At 46.5% G+C, this 22,033-nt stretch overlaps 1 protein-coding gene across 1 annotated transcript in view; it reads right to left on the reverse strand.

The window, feature by feature from the left end:
- Ttc39b (tetratricopeptide repeat domain 39B) overlaps positions 1-22,033 on the reverse strand; it is a 107,414-nt gene that overhangs the window by 34,166 nt on the left and 51,215 nt on the right. The window contains exons 3-7 of the mRNA XM_059254485.1: positions 19,175-19,267; positions 8,892-8,999; positions 6,374-6,505; positions 5,386-5,462; positions 676-743 (exon numbers count right to left, since the gene is read on the reverse strand). Of these exons, the coding sequence (XP_059110468.1) occupies positions 676-743; positions 5,386-5,462; positions 6,374-6,505; positions 8,892-8,999; positions 19,175-19,267 (478 nt within the window). The remainder of the gene's footprint in view (positions 1-675; positions 744-5,385; positions 5,463-6,373; positions 6,506-8,891; positions 9,000-19,174; positions 19,268-22,033) is intronic.

A 22,033-nucleotide genomic window follows, 5' to 3' on the forward strand; every position in this document is an offset into this window, starting at 1 on the left:
GTTCTGGTCAGGCGTTGTAGCCAGCACTTGGGAGGCAAAGGCAGGTGGATCTCCATGAGTTCAAGGACAGCCTGGTCTTATAGAGAGTTCCAGGCCAGGCACGGCTACATAGTGAGACCTGATCTTGAGACAAAAGCAAGGAAGGGGGGTGAGGATAGACAGGATGAGGTGGGTAAAAATGTGAGGGCCATGAAGAGTGGCTACCGATGTACGAGCAGTTGACGGAGATTCACAGAAGCAAGTGACACAATGAGTGATGTGCAGAGATCCCAGCACTAGGAGGCAGAGGCAGAGGCAGGCGGAGCTCTGTGAGTTCGAGGCCAGCCTGGTCTACAGAGAGAGCTCCAGAACAGCCAGGGCTACACAGAGAAACCCTTAGAGCGGGGGAGGTACTTCTCAGCCCAAGCAACTCTTACCACGCATGTGCAAGCTAGAGTCCTCTTTGTTTTCACACTAAGAAGCTTCCTAGAAGTCATCTGAAACAGTCACTAAGTACATCTGAGTGGGAATACAGCTCTCTGGAGCCTTCTTTCAGGCAAACTTTATCAGGATAACAAATATCCTCCATTACCACGCTCAGTCTCAGCGCACACATGGTGAGCAACATTTACCATTTTCTGTACAATGTTGGCAGGCTTCCCACCCAACACCAATATTCAGCCAAATGTTCATTACCTGCACAAACGTGAGTGCTGCTTTCTGTAGGAGACACTCGGCATAACAGATTTCTGCATGCATTTCCTCTATTAAAAACAAATAGGATTACATTAAGACACAGTATTGCTCTAGATATTCTGAAAAGGCTAGAAGATAAATGAGCCCAAGAGAGACACAAAGGTCTAGATTGCTTCCGTGCTTCCAGAGAAACAGGATGAATTGTTCTTAGTCCTGGCACAGGATTTTCCTGGAACATGTGAACTGTTCAGGGAAGTCATCTTCAACTCCATGCAACACTGACAGCGGAGTGAGGCTTGGACAGAAGAGGAAACAGACGGTTGGTTTGAGACAGGGCCTCACTTTGGAGTCCAAGCAGGTCTGGAACTCACTAAGTAAGTAGTCCAGACTGTCCTATATTCATAGCAATCTTCCTGCCTCAACAACTTGTTTGGTACTGTGATAAGCATGAATCACCAAGCCTGATTGAGGATTCATCAATTCTGAACAAAATTCAAAAGCCCTTTTGAAAGAAGAAAATTACCTAAAAATAATAGTAGCATAAACATTTAGCAGTTTGTATAGATTGGAAAGGTTCATTAACCTTATGAATTCTAGCTTCTACACTATGATCATCACGGTCATCATGACGATGATCAGATACACAGTCAACCTGTGAACAGTCACACTCTGTGGAGTTGTAAAAACCTACTGTCCTGTGTGCACAAGTCAGGACTCCTTGGAGACAGCAGCAAAGCAGCTGTGCTTTCCAATTTATGGCACTTTCCTACCTGAGCACAAGCACAGGGTGCTCACAAAAAGGGGCTATCAAAGCCATGCCCAGCCCCGCAGGGATGTGTACACCACCCCAAACGTGCCCTGACTTCCTAGACACCCATGATACTTGCAGAGATCAGGGAAAGAAATCTTACGTTTCTACATAAACAAAATCATCAGATTCCTTTCTCCATGGGAGGCAAATTGGTATGTTATTTAAGTAAATGAGCTTGGAGGAAAGATTCTACCACGTGCTAGTTAGTACAGAGCTCCGCACAGGCCGCCCTTCCTCTCTGCTGGCCCACTAACAACTCTACTTTGCTACTGAGGGTTAAATGAGTATTGTCTCTAGCGCTTCCCAGACACAGCAAGCCCTGATGAGTGCTGGCAACTGTCGCCATTACTGCTCTTGGCCCATGTCTGCACTGCCTGGTAAAGGTTCAGAAGGCAGAGGGCCTTGTCAATTCACGTGATGGGACAACTCGGGGCAATCTGTGTCACTGGAAACAGCACTGACCAAACTAGATAAGAATGTAGGTTTCCCTTCCTTTACACACACATGACCCGTGGGCTCTCTCACATAGACTCAACATAAAATGTTCAATTTATGAGGAAGTAATATGCAGCTAAGCTCCCCAGCAACAGACAGGCAGGGTAGAAGCCACAGAAGACAACACCCAGACATCGTGCTGTCTGCACACATCTAGCACAGCCACCAGTCGAGACGGCAGTCTCCACGACACCTTCCCTCCGAGTGTGCCTCAGTTTTCTCAGTACCTTCAGGGGAACTCAAGCCGGCAGATGATGTTCAGTCACCCAACTAGCCTCCTCCCGGGTAACTGTAACCAAGTGACAACTGTCTGGGGTTGCTGATGCCAGAGGGCACCTTGGGAAGAGATACTGGCCAGGGGCAGGTGGGGAAGGGGAGAAGTCAGCACTGCAGAGGACCAGATAAAAGGCAAGAAAGCGCAGGCTCCTGGAAGGGCGACGGGGCTGCTTTGGCGGGAGCTTGAGGTGCATGAGGGAGGAGAGGGCAGCAGGATGGAGAGGCCAGTCAAGCTGACGCAGGGCAGTGCCCAGTGTCACAGCTGGCCTGACTCGGCAGGCCAGACAGCAGGTCCTCACCAAGACCTGAGCAGAAGGGAAGGTGACTAGACCAAAGACAGACAGACTTGAGAGTAATCTAAAGGGTACAGCACAACGCAGGAGGGCACGAACTCCGTAAGTACTCTTCCTATCAAATCTCTTTGCACATCCTAGGCATCCACTTCACTGCCTCCCTGAAGTCTATCTGAAGCCATTCCACACCAGCCGCCACGGAGGAGAGGAACAGTGTGTGTGTTCCACAGCAAGCTCATGAACACCTCCGTCTAGTATACCCATTCCTGGACACAACTAGGAACCTGAGACTGTAAACCAAAACCACCAACAGGACAACAAATCCTACACTGGAGCTACAGTGTTCTGCCATGCCCACTGTCTGGTTAGTGTCAACCTGATGTGAGCTAGACTTATCCAGGAAGAGGAACCTCAAACTGAGAAAATACCCTTCAGAGTGGCCTGTAGGCAGGTCTGTAGAGCATTTTCTTGATTGATGACTGATGTGGGAGGGCCCAGCAGGTGGTCCTGGCTGGTATAAGAAAGCAGGCTGAGCAAGCCATGGGGAACAAGCCAGAAGCCAGTTCCCTCCATGGTCTCTGCTTCAGTTCCTGTCTCCAGGTTCCCACCTTGGCTTCCCTTGAAAATGAACTGTGACCTACGAGCCAAATAAGCCCCGTCCTCCACAAGTTGCTTCAGGCCATGGTGCTCTATCACAGCAACAGAAAGCAAACTAAACACCCCTCAAACATAAAGTCTGTTTGGACTGCAGGAACAGACAAAGGCCCCAGGAATCACATGCAGCTTAAACTACAGAGCTTTATTCCTTCACCATGACTGGCTTACACTGTATAACTTCTTCACCAAAATGCCTCTTAACTGTAAATTCCTTAGTCCATGAAAGGAATTCACGGTACACTCAAAAGCTAGCTAAGCACAGCCTTTCTGTAGCAGTCTAAAGATGTTCAGAATAAGCTACAGACATGGGCTAGTTAATTTTTCAATAATTAATACCAAGTCCAGATTTCCTTAAATGCAAGGAGGAAAAATCAGAACATAATCATCAATTTTCCAGATGTGACAATTCAGTGTTTCCATCATCCATGTAAGATGTTTTCTATTCTCCTACAGGAGAACATGGGGACAGTGGGCAGAGTTGTAGCTAGGGGAAGCAGACCAGTTTAAATGCTGCTTCCAGAGTTGGTCACCTTGGCCACTTACTCTCTGTGAACATCAGCTAAACATATTAGGATGGTTAATGTTAAGGAAAGCACCAAAATAGAGCATTATGGCATTTTAAAATTATTTACCCTCACACCAAAAATACCATGTCATTCCTCCCAAAACTAAGGTTTAAAACTCTCCAATATCACCTTCATACCACAAAGAAAAAGGGAAAGAGGAGTCAGTGCCTCAGGGGAGAGGCCATTTGGATGGTGCTAGGAGGGAGAATACAGAGACCAGAGTCACACTGGGGCCAATTTCATCTCCGTGGATCATCTCTGCAAGACTTTAGGCCTACTAGTACCAGCTTTTTTCTTATAGATGCTTCCAGGTCAGTTTCTAATGAAAAAGAAGACAGTTTCAACTGCCTGCAGTAACCAACAAAATACCATCTGTTTCTGTCATGGCTGAGTCAACACCACCCTCCTTCCCAGCAAGTCCTAAAGACGTGATGTGTCACAATCCTCAACTGTAATCAACACTCAAAACTCACATCATTCAAATGTGCACAACTTCTCCAACGTCCCAAACAAGCTGATAACGCGCCTACAAAGCAAACAAAGCCCCGTGACAAATCACACTCGAGGTGTGCAGCATACACTTGACGATTCTGACAGCCATGCCCAGAGCTGTGTCTGCTTTGCCCAGCCATGGCTGCTTCCAGTGTTTTGTACTAACCTCTTCTATGGGACAAGTTTGAAAAGGACGATATGGACACAAATTCTCCTGAGACAGCACTGCTTCTACAGGATTACCCGGATGCTCCTTGGTGGTGGGCCACCCTTCTTTATAGGGCTGGTTAGACCAGTTCTCTTCTCATTTTACTGGGAATATGAAACAAGTGACGTTGGTCTTCCCATCTATCTGATCGAGTGCTACAGATATTCCTGGACTCCAACATCTTCATCTGCTATGTAGACGAGCACTATCATTTTTAAAGTTACAAAAATGACCCAGATACAGTGGTGCATGCCTTTAATGCACTTGGGGGGCAGAGGTAGGCAGATCTCTGTGAGTTCAAGGTCAGCCTGATCTACATAGTGAGTTCAGGCCAGTGAGGACTACATAGGAAGACTCCATTTCAAAAACAAAAAAAAAAAAAGTACTTTCACCTTGGAAAAATATTAATAGTCTGTATAAAATGAAACTCTGCAAGGTGGTTGAATATACAGGTTTTTTGGGAGGAAAAAAAAACCAGTATCTATAAATACTATAAAATTTCAAGCCCTGAGTTGCAGTAATTCTACTTTTAGGAAACTGACTCATGAAATACTTGAAAGATACAAAAAGACATGTACAAGGGATTTTAGGGCAGCAATATTTGCTAAAAAATGAAAAAAATTAAAGCTGTCCTTCAGTGAGAAAAAAACAACATACTGTGGTACCATCCTGTTCATGACTGTACAGCTCCGAACAGATAAAATGCATTAACACACCCTGATGTGGGTCCAGACCACATTGGAGCACATGTGGTCCACTGCTTAAAAAAAAAAAAAAAACAGCAAATGTGCGCACAGCTGAGGGGCGTCGGGTGTGAGTGGCACGGGGAGGAGAAAAGGAGGGCCCCTCATTTCGGGCTTCAATGATGAAGGACAGGGAAAGGAAAGGGGAGCGAGCGTTCACCACACTTACCTTCACTCAGCTGTTCCAGCGACCCCCGAGACAGGAGACTTGAGAAAGACTCCACAACTGTGCATTTCTTCCTGTATCTGCAGTGGAGAAGGGTAAGGGGAGAGAAGAGGAGGGGAGACAGCATCAGACTGGGTCACCGCCACTCACTGTCGGTTACGCTGGAACGCTCAGGCCCGGTCTGCAAGGCCAAGCCCTCCGCCCCCGGTGCCGCACACACATTGCCCAGTCCTGCACTGCCAACCATGAGCACTCAACCCACCGAGCACGGTGCAGAGGAGCCCACACACCCCACCGAGTACAAACCTGGCATAAACTTCCCCTCATTTTCCTGGCTAAAAGCAGAGTATCTGTGGTAAGCATCTCCATGGGTGAAAAATGGACTCAAAGTGCACTATTAGGAAAATGCTCTTCATTTGAGGGTTTACAACATAATTACATGGAGATTCATCTTACCCACATTAAAATTCACCAGTACAAATAACTGCTTTCACTAAGGCCCTCTACATGAAGATTAGAGCTTAAAACTGACACTCTATCTCATTTTGATCAACCAAGAATGTCTAAATGCATCCTTAGGCAAATAAAAACTCCCTTCTGAATGTGTGGTTTCTCCCATATAGAGCAAGAACAGTCCCGGCTTGACCTGACATGGTACTCGGTTCTTAACTCATTTACCTCAAAAGACCTAGAAAGATGCTCTCTGCTAACCCTTCTGAAGCCTCCCTCAGACTCTCACTATAGTTCAGACCCCATGTATCCAGCAGTGAGTACAGGTGCTAAAGTGGGAGCCATATTCTACTTCCCCACAGGACTTCTTGAATTCCAATGGATGGAACTGAATTGGCCAAGAAACTCTGAAGCGGAAGTCCTGTTGCATAATTCTGACCCGCCTCAAACACAGAGACCTTAGTTTAGCAAACTGCATCCACCTGGCACTGTGGCAAGAAGTTTTGGGGTCTCAACTCAAATAGTAACTACTCAGTCATACTTCTGGCAGGTTTGCAAGGCGTCCTTCATGGCGGAAATGCCATTCTGGATGTCCTGTTGCTCAAAGGTCATGATAGCCTGCAACACCACAATGGTACTGTATCCCAAGGCATGGTACATGCTCTCCTTGGCCCTAGAGAGAACACAGACAGCACATCTCAATACAACGAAAGGAAAAGAGACAGAAGTCCAGGCTTTTTCTGATACCAGCAATGCCAAACCCTCACCATGCACGCTGACTTCCGCTCCATAGTTACTGAAATGATACAAGCTCTGAGAGGCCTGCTTTAAAACTCAAGTACGACTTAAACCCACACGACAGAATAAAGTGCTGCCGACAACATGCCTTTCCCTGACTCAGCACAAGGGGGCAGCCTGTAGATTCAGTCCTAGAAAAAGTCTGAAAGCAAACCCAGGTTTCCAGTTGAAACCATCTTAAAATCTGAAATGAGCGAGGGCTGGTGGCACACAACTTTGATTCTAGCATCCTGAGATGTGGAGTTCAGAAAGTCAAGGTCCTTCTGAGTCTGAGGCCACCCTGAGCTACACAAACCTCTCACAAAAAAAGAAAAACACCAAAAAGGAAATCTGAAATTTTTGCATGATACAGGGAAAAAGACACCTTTAAAACTGCTATCTCCACACTGACCCCATCCCTTGTTCACTGCTGCAAGGGGTGAACTAGCCGGGGCAATGCTGGACTGTAGTAGATGTGAAATTACTAATTTATTTTCATCCTGTTCTACAGACAGGGGAGAGCTGGTAGACTGACCAACCCCACAACTACTCAGGCCCAGAACCAGGGTTATGTGTCTGTCCCCCCCCCCCCCCCCGGCCCCGTGTGTGTGGTGCCCCCCCCCCCCCCCCCCCCCCGTCAACATCCACCCCATCTTTGATCTGCTGGAGCCCAGGTGGGGGGCAGGGGGCGGGGGCAGTCCTTCAGACACAGGGCAGCAACAGGATGTCCAGAAAGAGTCCCATTGAGGGCCCAGTGTCCATAGTGTTGCAGAGACCAGGGACCTCGAACCAAACCAAAGATTCTTTGTGATGAATACCTGCATGTAAAGACGGATGGACAAAGGGGTTTACTGCGTGACTCACTGTGTCACACTGCAGCTGCCATAACGAGATTTTCCCTTCCTCCCCCTTTTTTTTTTCTTTTTTATCTTAAATTTTATTTTGTTTTATTTTGTGGAGGGGGTTGCAGGGGTAGAGGGTGGATGTGAGGGAACGGGAGATGGGTGGGATCAGGATGCATGATGTGAAAGACACACAAAAAAAGGAAGTTTTTTGTCTTTTTTAAAAAAAAAAAAGGTCTATTATGTCCTCTCCAGCCAAAGCCAAGAGGAAGCAAGAGTTTTGTAATCAATTAGGTCATGAGAAAGTCTAACACCTGGAACTCCTGATGAAATCCTGAGAGCTGAGGCTATCAAGCTTGGGACAACAGCCTGAGGCTGCTAGCTCCCCTCAAAGCCTCTTATGCTGATTATTTATGTTTGAAATATCAATGTGGGTTTGTGAGGATGACTCAACATCCTAGGCTCCATGAAGCACATGCAACATTATTCCTTTCACCTTGGACAGAGCTTAAAGAGGCTTTGTCCTGAACGAGGGCACTCCCCACTCACCCCAGAGTTATCAATGGCAGTTCAAACCTCCCATGCAAGTGGGGTGAAGGAGGAATTTTAATAGTGATAAACAGCATAAAGATAAGAGACTGTGAAACTACTAATTTATTTTCATCCTATTCTATAAGCAGATGGTAGAGAGGAAAAGGAGATCTGCTTGAAAAAAAGAATAAAGGAGACAGGTAAAGATGCTGAGTCAGAAGGCAAGCGAGTTAGCAAGTGGGAAAACTCAGCAGACAGGCGGTGAAGGGAAGCCGTGGTCCAGAAGATGGCAGACGAAGTCTGAGGGATACCAGTGACCACCTGACGTGAGGGATCGGATTCCCCAACTTCAGCATCAAGTCTCCCTCTAGCAAATTACAAAAGATCTCAGCTTCTCTGGAGCTGAGTCTGGAGACAGGATGGGTTCTACAAAGTCCGTCCCATGCAGAACTGAGGCCAGTGAGCAGGTGGGGTAGCGCGATGCCAAGCCTGCAAAACTCAGTGCTGGTGACTTCCATGACAGAAGCAGGGAGCCCCAACCACATTCCTAATGTCTTAAGCTTGATTTTAGCACTGAGATTCAGCTTCTCTAGTTACTCCCCTGCCATTTCTAAGGAAACGCTGGTCAGCGATGGAGGAGGGAGCGCTCATGTGAAGACTTCACTTAGGAGAACAGACCTGGGCCTCCCAAATCAGACCCAACACCTGAGCAAGGATGGAGACTGATAATAAGCATCAGAAATTTCCTATTGGCTACATATGAAAAGACATCTCTTTAAAGCTGATTGATAGGGACGGGTCTCAATCCAATTAGATTATAAATACTGAGGCAGATACAGATCCATCAACACAGAAACATACATCAGAAAAACACATGAAAAATATCTAATGAGAAACAGAGCTACTTACCATGGACGAAGCAACTCTAAGGCATCTTTAAATTTGTTACTTAGAAATAAGTTCAATGCCTCCGCACACTCTTCCAGACCACTCTTGAGATCCACCTTGGCTGATGAACTGAAGAAAAAACAAAAAGACACAGGATTTTTGTAAATTTTACTACTAGCACCTTGTCCCAAGGCATAGGGGGAAGGGGACTATGGTGACCAGCTGCAATTCCCCCTTGGCTACTTCCCAATGCTGGGGCAAAGGAGCTTCCCTGCCCTCTGCAAGGCCGATGCTCTGAGTCTGTAAGAAACAGGTGGGCAGGAGAGAAGGCGCACACACGTACTGCACACACAGGTACGTGCCAAGGATGAACAGTGAGTACCCAATTGCCCACATTAAGACTTAAAAACACAAAAACCTATGCAGAGGAGATGGAGGTGGAGCCATAGAGACAACAAGTGATTTCATTTATTTTGGGTTTGCTCTTTGAAACAGAGTTTGACACTAGAGCCCAGGTTGGCCTGGACCTCACGGTAATTCCCCTGCCCCATCCTCCCAAGTGCTATAATTATAGGCATAAAACGCTGGACCCCATTTCCAGGCAAAGCCCTCTGACTGCAGGCAGTGTCCACTCTGGTGGTCTAGCCTCTGGCTCAGCTTCCTAAGTGGTGATGTGAGGAGGATGTGCATAACACTGCATTCTCCCTGGAACCATTTCCCTCGTCAGCCAGGAGCATTCAAAGATTCCTCCCTGTTCTTCTAGAGGGAAACAGAGAGAGAGAAAAACGGCACCCCGAAGTACAGAGCTTTGACGCGCTGACTCTCAAAGCAGGAGCTTCAAAACCCGTCCCTCTGACCTCCCGTTTCCTTCTGACCTCCTTTCTTTCACTCTCTTTTGTGACTGTAGCCCTGACCTTAAACACTGTGTCACCCAGACCAGCCTAGAACTGATGGTAACCCACCTGCCTTGGCTTCCTAAGCACTAGGACTTTTAAGCATGTGCTACCACATTCTGGGGCATCATTTTCCAAGTCCCAATGCCAACTCTGTCTATAACATAGCTGGGCCTCAACTTTCTTATCTGTAAAATGGGAGCCGGCCATCTATTTCCTGGGCTGTTGTGAAGCAGAGATCAACCGACAAACACTGCCCACAGTAGGCATTAATTAGACGAGGGCTTGGGGGGGAAAGGTCACACACATGGTGGCCTGACTCTGATGAGCACCTGTGATGTAGAGATGCTCCCTAACTGTTCTACAGTGAGGTGACTCATGGGAATATCCGGGTTCGGGGGAGGAAGAATTCCATGCTGCATATGCAGCAGGCAAGTCAAAAAATGAGAGCCATGACAGAAACTAGGCCAATGTCAGAAACATAGTGTCATAGGGGGTGGAATCTATTCTAAGAACAAAGGGAAATGCATAGTCTCAGAAGTTCTGTCCCCTATCGGTCAGGTAGAGGACACCTTTAGTCCTAGTACCCGGAAGGCAGAGGCAGAAAGACCCCGGTAAGTTCGAAGCCAGCCTGATCCACATATCAAGCTCCAGGCCATCCAGGGCTAATCTTCTTTCCTTTCCTGCTGCTGAGTGCTGCTCCAAGCTTCTCTCTCCCTGCTCTGCATCGCCCCTCCCACCCTCAGTCCTCTCTAAGATGGCAGCTCATTATCCACTACTAGGAAATGAGCTGTGACCAGGATGCTCTCCTTGCCAACAAACAGCCACCTCCGCATCTCAGCTGCTGTCTGGAGGATCCACTACACCTGTCCCAGGCCAGGGCAAACAAACAAGCCACACCCCTCCAAAGTTGTTTTGTATGAGGTCTGCCTGGAACCAAACACGGCTACTCTCAGGTCCAGGGTAACAGAGAAGATGGGAACACTGGAGTCTTCACTGGGCGTAGCCAGATAAGTTCCTACTTTCCCCAGTTTCCTCCAGGTCTCCTTGACCTCAAGAACTACAATCAAAGATTTCCCATACTGTACCAGCTCTACTGAAATTGAGGAGCTAAATAACCAGATCACAGGCACCCAGCACAACTCCATTTTTTCTACATGAGTCTCTACCTTCTAAAGAGTTATCATTTGGGGCAAAAAGAGAACTGAAGGATGGACAGCCATGGTTAGGCATGCTAGCAGAGGAGGGTTTGCTCTTCCATAATAAACTGAAAAGAACTTAGCAATCTGGGGTTCCCAGTTTCTTTGGGTCACTTCCTGATAAGGGGTTCCATGCCATTCGACACATCACACGTATTTCTCTTGTCATCTGGTTTTTTTGCTCTAGATTCCTCAACCATGAACCTACCATGGACGACAAGGCACTCTTTCTTCTCCTGTATTAACATCTGGAGGAAATGAGCACTTCCTCCCCTAGATTCCCTGGGGAAGGGCTTGGTTGTTCTGCTTTCTGCTCCATTCCCGGCCTGGGTAGAAGGAAGACCCTGAGGCAGAGGGATCACAAGTTCAAATCCAGTGGGCTAGCTGACTGGTGACTGGAAAAGGCAAAGTGGATGAATGGGTGTGAGCAGCCCACCTGTCGCAGCTGCCACCGCTGCTGATGCCACCGCCACCACCACCACCGCCACTACCATTGCCACTGCCACCACCACCACTGCCACCACCGCCACTGCCACCACCACCAACGCCACCACCACTGCCACCACTGCCACCACTGCCACCATCACTGCCACCACTGCCACCACCACCATCGCTGTCACTGCCACCGCCCTGCCTCCTCTTTTTTTGTACTAGAGGTTGAGTTAATTGTAGCCAGTTCTGCCACTGAGTTCTATCCCCAGCCTCATCCAGCCTTTTCCTGAGAACAAGGTCTAAGGAGGTCTGTTCACTCTGTGATGCAATGAGCCACGGAGAGGGACCCACAAGCAAAGCCTGTAACTTTGAGCCTCCATCCTCTCATGCAGTCTTTGTGAAGTAAAAAGCTAAGAGTTCCATCTTCATGGGTCAGAACCCTTCACTGATATCCCAAGTGCCTCTACACCAGCAGTTCCCAACCTGTGGGTCGTGACCCCTTGAGAGTCTATGACCCTGTCACAGGGGTCACCTAAGACTATTACAAAACACAGATATTTACATTACGATCCACAAAAGTTGCAAAATTACAGTTATGAAGTAGCAACAAAAATAATTTCATGATTGGGGGGACTACCACAGCATGAGGACCTGTTTTAAAGGGTTGCAGTGTAACCGGGCAGTGGTGGCATACGCCTTTAATCTCAGCACTTGGGAGGCAGAGGCAGGTGGATCTCTGTGAGTTCGAGGCCATGGTCTACAGAGTGAGTTCCAGGAAAGGCGCAAAGCTACACAGAGAAACCCTGTCTCGAAAAACCAAAAAAAAAAAAAAGAAAGAAAGAAAGAAATGAATGAATGCATGAATGAAATAAATAAATGAATAAATAAATAAATAAGTAAGTAAGTAAATAAATGAATAAATGAATGAATGAAATAAATAAAGGGTTGCAGTGTTCGGAAAGTTGAGAAACATTGCTCTACACAAAAATGCCAAGTAAAAAGGTCTTCCCAAGAGGAACTTAACCCTTCCAACGTCGTTTGCAGAAGGCGAGAGGGGCAAGACTTTACTCTTCATAGATCTTTACTAAGGAGTGTGGGAATTTCCAACATTCTCCAATCCAAGATCCCAACTGTACTCAAAGACCCCAACAGCCCTCTTGTCTAATGATTCAGGCATGGAGGTCCAGAGGCTCAGAAACCTACAGCAAATAACCAGAGCAGAGTCTCCTGTGGTCTTTTTCTCTTTAATTAGTAAAGGCAGAGGGGACAGCCCACAAATTCACATCGACAGTGGGCTGCACAGGATTTAAAAAGGCATTTACCTCAGTTTCCTCCTGTCTGAAAGGAACATAGCCAGGCACTCATAAAGCTAGCATATAGGAGGCTGGGGCAGGAGAACAAGATCAATGCCAATCTACCTGCAGGGCCCGACCCTGCTTTAACAAGCCCCTTATACACAGATTAATTCAACTCTAAACGTGGAAAATCCAGGAAGATGTGGCAATAGGTATTAACTGTGGCTGCAAAGCCCAGAAATGATCAAAATAGGAATGTAAGAAAGATAAAAGTGTGACTAAATAATACACTCAAAGGAAGGAGGTAAAAATCTTCATCTTTCAGGACTAAAAGGTGTGGTGGTACATGGCTTTAATCCTAGCACTTGGAAGGCAGAGGCAGGTGGATCTCTGTGAGTTCTAGGGGGGGAGGGAGGGAGGGAGGGAGGGAGGGAGGGAGAGAGGGAGGGAGGGAGGGAGGGAGAGGTAGAGGGAGGGAGAGAGGGGGAGAGAAAGAGAGAGACAGAGAGAGACAGAGACAGAGAGAGAGAGAGAGAGAGAGAGAGAGAGAGAGAGAGAGAGAGAGAATGTTTAGTCTAGTCACATGAATAGTGTGCTCATCCTTCAGACCCCACAGGAAAACAGAACTCTGGTTCAAAGCCACCACTATGGCGCTGTGTAGTATTTGAGGAATTCATGAAAGCAGGAGTCTGGGGCCTCAGGCTAAAGGGATGGAGAGAAGCCTCTTATAGATCTATTTACTCCTCACTTGCTAGCATGGGTACCACTTCAGCCCCATGTGGGTACAAAGCAGGCTAGTGTCAGTTACTAATGAAGGCTGCTTTGGGGGAGTCTCAGCATCATGAAGGAAATTATGGCCACTGAGGAGACAGAATTCCAGAGACTGTATAGTAGGGTGAGGTTCCCAAATGGTTAAGTCATTGATTGAGGCAGACTTGAGTAGAGGCCAGTGTGAGAAGAGAGGGCTTTGTTTGGTAAAGAAGGCAGGCTAGAGAGTCACTGCTTGTCAAGAACACAGTTTCAGTGTTTCAGGGTATAAAAGTTGCGGGGATAGCACAGTAGTGTGGGTATACTGGGTACTGCTGGACCATACTCTGTAAGTGGTTATGGTGTCTTAGAAGATATGTGCATTCGCAGAAGAGTTAGTTCTGCTTTCTAGCTCTCTCTCCCTATCCTGGTTTATTTAAGTGTAAGTACAGTGAGCTGCTCTTTAGTATCTCACTAGTGTGGTGCTATTTTTTGCAATGCCTAACATGTCTCTAATAAAACTAACTTATTTTGAAATGGCTCCTTGGCAAACACTGGAAACTACCCTGGTTTAGCCTACTATCAAAAATGCTAGACACTGATAAGCAGGTAAAGTCAGTGCCTTGGGCAAACGCCAAATTTGTTAGGAAGAAGAAATCGGGAAGCTGAGACAGGAGGACTGCTGAGAGTTCAGGCCATCTTGTCTAGACTGAACAACATGGTGAGACCTCTTATCAAAAATACAGAGGCTGCAGAGTGGTCAGTCAGTAAAGCAGGGCCTTTGCAGGCGTGAGGACCTGAGTGTGGATCCCCGACACCATGTGAAAAGCAGGATACGTGGGGCATACCTGCAACCCTGGCAATGGCGGCGGGGCACACCTGCAGCCCTGGCAATGGCGGCGTGGAAGTGGAGAGAAGCGGGCTCATGGAAGCTCCCAGGCCAACTGGCCTAACGGTGACGCTCCAGCCCAGAGAGAGAACCTTCCTCAGACTAAAGGTGGGAGGTTCTGGGGAGACAGCTGAGTCTCCTGTGAGCATCACATGTGCGACCCTCCTGCCGCAAACACACTGAACAAACAGACTAATGAACCTATTAATTAAAAAGGAGAGGGTTAGGTTCAATGGTTTGGGCAATCTGTCCTTCATTCCTTTTTAAAATAATAGTGTAATACAGAAGAAAATACAATTTTAATAAGACACCATAACCACTTACAGAGTATGGTCCAGCAGTACCCAGTATACCCACACTACTGTGCTATCCCCGCAACTTTTATACCCTGAAACACTGAAACTGTGTTCTTGACAAGCAGTGACTCTCTAGCCTGCCTTCTTTACCAAACAAAGCCCTCTCTTCTCACACTGGCCTCTACTCAAGTCTGCCTCAATCAATGACTTAACCATTTGGGAACCTCACCCTACTATACAGTCTCTGGAATTCTGTCTCCTCAGTGGCCATAATTTCCTTCATGATGCTGAGACTCCCCCAAAGCAGCCTTCATTAGTAACTGACACTAGCCTGCTTTGTACCCACATGGGGCTGAAGTGGTACCCATGCTAGCAAGTGAGGAGTAAATAGATCTATAAGAGGCTTCTCTCCATCCCTTTAGCCTGAGGCCCCAGACTCCTGCTTTCATGAATTCCTCAAATACATCACAACGACTGTGATACACTTCACCCTCAGGATCTGAAAATGAACAACTTTTCTAACAGGCCACCTGCATGGAAAGCTATCTGAGTGAAGACCTAAGAGCATGTCTCCTCTCTAACTACAGGATACAGTAAGAGGATGAGGTGACGGGAAAAGTCTGGGCCAACAAGGAGTCTCCCCTCATTTTTCCAAAATGCTTCACACAACTACTTCAGCAACTAGTCTATTAAGAAACTGGAGGTGAAAAGCACAAAACGTACAGAAATCTGTCATTTCATCACTGGTGCCGTTTAAAGACACCAGTAATAAATACAAACTCAGAATTTCAGAGCCACAAAGGATCTTAGCTGGCAGCCATGTACTTCTGTAGGCATCAAATCCCTCTATGGGAAGATTTCTCTCCTATTTCTAGGCTGAGGGAGAATCAAAAGAAACCAGCACCATCAAAATGATTTGAGACTAAACAAACAAGAGGCCAATCACCAGGGCAGAGGGAATCACAAAAGGGCAGAGCACCGGGGTGTTTGCCTTCCAACTACAGCTGCAGCACCCCTATCAATTCACGGGACATCTAGTGCTTCCTGTTTGTTAACTGGTGACCCAGACTCTTGACCTGCCTGCCTTACAGCACTGTTTGGAGAAGCAGGCAGGTGTCTGTGGGGAGGGGCAGCTGAGGAGCAGCAATACAGGCAGTAAGCTGGTTACTTCCTGTGCCACCAAATACCAGCCACGCCCATGGACTTCTGAAGGGCTGGAGGCTTCACTGACCTCAGTAGAATATCTTCTGAGGAAGAGAGTGGGGACATTCAGTTTTGCTAAGGCTCCAAAATCTGCAAGTGTTAATACCATAATAAAAGCATCTCTACACCATTTCTCACATTTGATCTCCACATGTTCCTGCGTGTCTATCTAACTTTTCCTCTTCTCAACTCCGACACATGCACAAATCTCACTCATTTTTACTTAAGCAAACTAAACAAGGAAATAACTCCCCCTCAGGCTTGCTCTGTGTCCTACCATGGCTTCTCTGCTAGCCTGCATCTGGAATGCCCCCAAAGACCCATGTGTTAAAGTGTTGGTGTCCAAAGGTGTTATCCGGGGATTGCAAAGTCTCTGAAGGTGGGGCCCAAGTGGAAGATCTTTAGGTGATGGACAGATGCCCTTAAAGGGGACTGTGGTGACCTGGCTTCCTCCTCCAGTCTCCATCCCTGGCCATGGTGCAACTGCCCTGCCATGTACACGATGTGCAGCTCATCATAGAGCCAAAAGCAGGGGGCTGGCCCATCACGGACAGGAAAAGCCAGACTTGAGGTTTGGGAGACACGGGAAGCCTTTCTAAGTTGACTGCCTTTGGTAGTCTTTATAGTAACAAAAGCTGACTAACACACCCTCCCTCCTCCCTGCTGCAAGAACTTCAAGACATCTGTCACCAGAACCTGACTCCTGCTAACTCCCTCCATTCTCAAAATTAACCACAAAATGCAAAGGACATTCATTTTCCAGCCTGTGTCCATGCACGCCTCTTTACATCTACCTTGTAGATCAGATTCCGGAATTCACCCACCCTCAAATCCTCGTCCCTCCCCCACATCTGTGGCTCTCACTAGAACTCATTCTCTCTGCAAAGCTCCTCTGTCCTGGTCACCTCTCCCTCCAAACACTCCCTTTTTTATTGTGCTGTCTCCAGAAACAGCATTTGTGGTCGGGGTGTTAGTTAAGATTCCTGGGCCACAGCCTCAGTCCAGCTCTGACCTTATTTACCACTGCATTCAGTTCTTTTGAAACACAGCTTTATAAATGCTGACCTGGTAGTTACCTAGGAAACAGAAGAATTAGAGGATAACTATGAGAAGGAAATATTTCTTTCTAGGAAAAAACCCTCTTATTTCCATGAGCAGGAACATTTGGAATTTTTAAAAATATGGAAAATAATTTAAGATTATTATAAGTTATTTCCAACTTTATCTCCATTCCTCCAACCCCGTCCATACCAAGACAATTTACCAAATTCATGAGTCTAATGAACACACTTGTAATAGCTAATTCCAAATGTGAAATCTAAAATGAAGAACAATATATAAACTTAAGAGCTCCACAAACCTGTAAGAATAGAAAATATTAAATGAATGAATGAATGAATGAATGAATGAATGAACGAACAAACGATTTTAGCCAGGCCATGGTGGTGCATGCCTTTAATCTCAGCACTCAGGAGGCAGAGGCAAGGTAGATCTCTGTGAGTTTCAAGTCAGCCTGGTCTATAAAATGAGTCCCAGGACAGCCAGGGCTAAACAGAGAAACCCTGTCTCAAATCTCACAGGTATTAAGACATAACAAAAATGCCTTGAAACTCATAAAATAACTACTTAGGGCTAAGGAAACGCTCAGTGGATAAAGGACTCAGCAGGAGTTCATATCCCCAGAACCCTTGTAAACCCAGATGCAGTAACTCCTCGGCCCAGCACTGCTGCAGTGATGCAGGAAGTGGACACAGGCAATCCCTCAGAGCCTGTGGCCGGTCGCCTGCAGTGAGGGCTGACAAAAGACATCCTGTGTGACGTGGACAGTGAGGATTGACACGGGAGCTTGTCCTCCGACCTCAACACACATACCATGGTACACTAGCACCCACACTCACACACACACACACACACACACACACACACACACACACTTTAAAAAACCCAACTTACATGTTCAGAAACCTGTTAACTTAATTCTAGAATAAATTAGAAAGGACAATGATTGGCAAGTAAATATGACATTGTAAAAATACCTATAAGGAATGGAAGACACAATGCTGGAGAGATGGCTCAGCAGTTAAGAGCACTGACTGCTCTTCCAGAGGACCTGGGTTCAATTCCCAGCACCCACATGGCAGCTCACAACTATGGTAACTCCAAGATGTGACACCCTCACACAGACATACATTCAGGCAAAAAACCAATACAAATAAAATAAAATAAAAAATTACCTTAAAAAAAAGAAGAAAACATAATGATATATAAGTTTAAAAAACAGACTACAGAACACTGTGACATGATCCCAATTTAAACAAGTTAGTAAATCTAAGAAAACTACAAATACTGGTATTACATCCCGTTCTCTTTGTGCTTTCTGTGGCTCCTGAGTTTTCACAGTAGATTAATTTCTTAAAATGTATTTTTAAGCAAGGTCATGAGAAAATAAAAGGAAGAAAAATAATAGTAACACAACACGAGTTTTAAAAATCTATTATGGGTCAGGTGTGGTAGCCCACTCCTGTAATCCCAGAACGTCATGCAGAAAGATCAGGAAATTCAAGGTCTTCTTCAGCTACATAGCCAATTCTAGGCCTGCCCAGCTACAAAGAAACACACACACACACACACACACACACACACACACACACACACACACACACAGAGCAAACCGTTGTGGGATATTTTGATCACGCTCTGACGCTACCGAGACTGCCAATAAAGTTCACTTTGAATCAGAGGGCGGAGCTAGCTAACTAGATCAAAATTAGCCATAGAGGTTTTGGAGGACCAAGGACATATAGAGATACAGGAAGAGTAGGGTGGGGCTTAGAAAGATTCTCAGCCTTTTCGGATCGAGGAGGGAGAGAGAGGAGGTCACTGGTCCCTATTCTGCCACTTCTCTAATCATTCAGGTTCTTACTCTGATATCTGACTCCCAAGGTTTTATTAATAAAGAATAATCAGATAAACACTTCAGCAAACAAAACGAAAGTTTTACAGTTGAGATAAGCCAGTATCTTTACCAAGCCTGAGGAGCCGAGTTCAATTTCCCAGACCCACACAGTGAAAGGTGAGAACTAACTCCTGCAAGTTGTCCTCTACCCTCTACAAACGTGCAGTGGTACTCATTCTCACACAACGTGCACACACACAAAATAATGCTATTTTGGGGAGGGGGACAAGAAGCTGTGTCCCCCAAGTTTAGTTTAGTTTTCCTCTTACTATAATACTGGGTCCTCTTACATGCATCTTCTCTAACTCACAAAATGGACGCTCTAATTGCCTAGGCCCACCCCCACCTCACTGGTGAACTACAGTCCCCTAAGAGTCCCCAGCAGTCTTCTGACCTGCCCACAGCAGACTCTCCAAGCTGTCTGGATGCCCGTTTGGTGTCACATGGTACGAAGTGAAAGCCGCTTGTTGCCATGTCCGAGGGAGACCTGTTGATTAAAAAGCAGTGAGGGTTTCAGTTCTTTGTTCAGTGAGAAGGGGCTGCACAAATGTGAGAGCACAGTGCACACCAATACACACCTGTCAATCACTTTCTAGAATGCACCTCTACTCCAACTTAATTCTACTTCATGTTAAACATTCCTGAAATTAAACCACTGGGAGCCGGGCGGTGGTGGTGCACGCCTTTAATCCCAGCACTTGGAAGGCAAGCAGGCAGATCTCTGTGAGTTCAAGACCAGCCTGATCTACAAATCGAGTTCCAGGACAGCCAAGGCTACACAGAGAAACCCTGTCTTTAAAAAAGAGAAAAGAGAAAAGCCCCCGGGAGACTGCTTTTCCTTACATTTTAACACACAAACAATATACTGAAATCCCCCAGCCTGCTATCTTCTGCATCCTTTTTCTTTACTTCTTCCCCTCCCCCCTTTTGTGAGGAAGGGCGAGGATAGGCAGGGGCTGGCTACATAGTCCTGGCTGGCCAGAACTCAGTATGTAGATTATGTTGGTCTCAAACTTGCAGCGATCCTCCTGACTCTGTCTGCCAAATCCTGGGATCATAAGCATGTCTGTCACTGTGCTTGACCCAGATCATTCGTACGCATGTATGGTCTTCCAGGGTTTTGGTTTTGTTCTCAGTTAGGGTCCATCTCCAGGTGGCCAGGCCAGCCTCAGACTCACAGCAATCTTCTTGCCACGGCCTCCCAAGTGTTGAGATTACAAATAGAAGCCACCAAGCCTGACTCAGACATTTCTCCCCAAGTAAAGCTATACATATTTCATTACAGTATTTATTATATTCATAAGGCCGAGCTCTGAGACAGCAGCTACCCACCTTCTTAGGACGTTGGGTTGTGCTGTTATTGTCTAATGCACATGGGTGTTCTGCCTGCAATTATGTCTGTGTACCACGTGTGAGAGCCTGGTGACCCATAAGCCAGAAACCGGCGTCATATCCCTGGAGACTGGAGTTACAGATGTGGGTGCTGGGAATCCAACTCAGGTCCTCTCAAAGAGCAGCCAATTTTCTAACCCAGTAAACCATCTCTCCAGCACCGCTGTTGTTTTGTTTCTAAAGACAAAAGTTTGCTCTACAGCCAGATTGGCCTTGAACAGGACCCTTGCCTCAGCCTCGAGTGCCAAGTCACAGGTGTGTGTGCCCATGCCTGTGGCCCTGAATGCCAGCTCTTCAATAAAACCGATTTCCTTCCCACCAGCTTCTTATTACCTAAGTACTGGCTTAGGTGAGTGGCCAGACCTGAGTCTGCTAACGAAAGTTCAAATTACATCCTTCCAACCCTTTATGCTTTTATACACTAAACTCCCAGACGTTCTGTTTCAAATTTTACATTAATATCACAACCAGCCCATGATGCCACAAACTGATTTTAACCACCAGTATTTGCTCAGGATCAGGTGCTTTTCTAGGGTAGATGTTCTGTAACACACTTTACTTGCAAATAGCAATGTAAGGTACGTGTGTCTACCCATCTCCCCTTCTCCATGGGCTCCTCCAAGGATCTGGTCATAATATGCCACCAAGGGTGTGTCTTCTTTTCTGGCAGGAGCCAAAACTTCATTCTTAAGACCAGAAGACACAGTTCTCCACATAGCTCCTTAACTTCCCTGTTCCAGCTCTCCCTCTGCAGTTTCTTCTGCAATATAGGAAAATTACTTGGCAGAGTAATGAGGATGTATTGCCTTCCCAGAAGGATACCAATGATGTGGCAGGAGGGACCTCCAGAGAAACAGGAAGAAAACCAGGCTGAGGATACTGACAGTGCAGATCCCTGTCTCCCTTAGGACTTGGGTGGCCTTTGTCACATCCTTGTCAACATGACATTTCCCAACCAAGACTCTTATCAAGCAAACAAATGAGCCGGTTGGTGGAGGTGCACATCTCTGATCCCAGCACTCCGGAGAAACCCTGTCCCAAAAAAACAATATATAGACAGACAGACAGACAAATGGATGAATAGAGCCAGAGAAACCCTGTCTCGAAACACACACACACACACACACACACACACACAGAGAGAGAGAGAGAGAGAGAGAGAGAGAGAGAGAGAGAGAGAGAGAGAGAGAGAGAACACGCAAGTAAGCAGCATTTGTCCTGCAGACAACTAGGATTCTAGGAGGCAGAGAGCTTATAAAACCACAGCTTGCTCCTGGGTCAGAAAGGGCACAGAACCAAACATGCCATGCTGGCCTTTTGTCTGCAGCCACTCAGAATTTACACACCTAACTCATTCAGTATAAATTCCTGTCTGTACTTCATCAGAACCTATTTTCTCCTTTTCAAAAAAAAACTAGAAATGTTCCAAATGTACAAAGTAGAGAAAATAGCACAGTACATTATATTATACCTGGAATGTGGCTCTGGGTACAGTGTGAGCTACATTTAACCTCCACCCCCAATCCCTCCCTTCCTCCTAAGACAGGCAATCAACAACCCATCCTCCAGCCATTTGTCAGCTCAGAAATGAGACAACAAAAGGAGGCTGAAGTCCTCGCAGGATCCTACAGCACTGGCAGGAACAGTCACTCCCTGGAGACTTGCTTGCCCATGCTTGGCTGGTCACTTACCACTAACATTTATAGTCTAGAAAATGGGACATTCGAGCTGGAGAGATGGCTCAGCAGCTAACCTGTTGCCCTTATAGAAGACCCAGGTTTGATTATCAGCACCCCTGTGATGGCTTACAACCATCCATAGCTCCAGATCCCCAGGGACTCAGTGCCCTCTTCTGATTCCT

Source organism: Peromyscus eremicus, chromosome 2 (assembly GCF_949786415.1).
Source record: "Peromyscus eremicus chromosome 2, PerEre_H2_v1, whole genome shotgun sequence".
Taxonomy (NCBI): Eukaryota; Metazoa; Chordata; class Mammalia; order Rodentia; family Cricetidae; genus Peromyscus; species Peromyscus eremicus.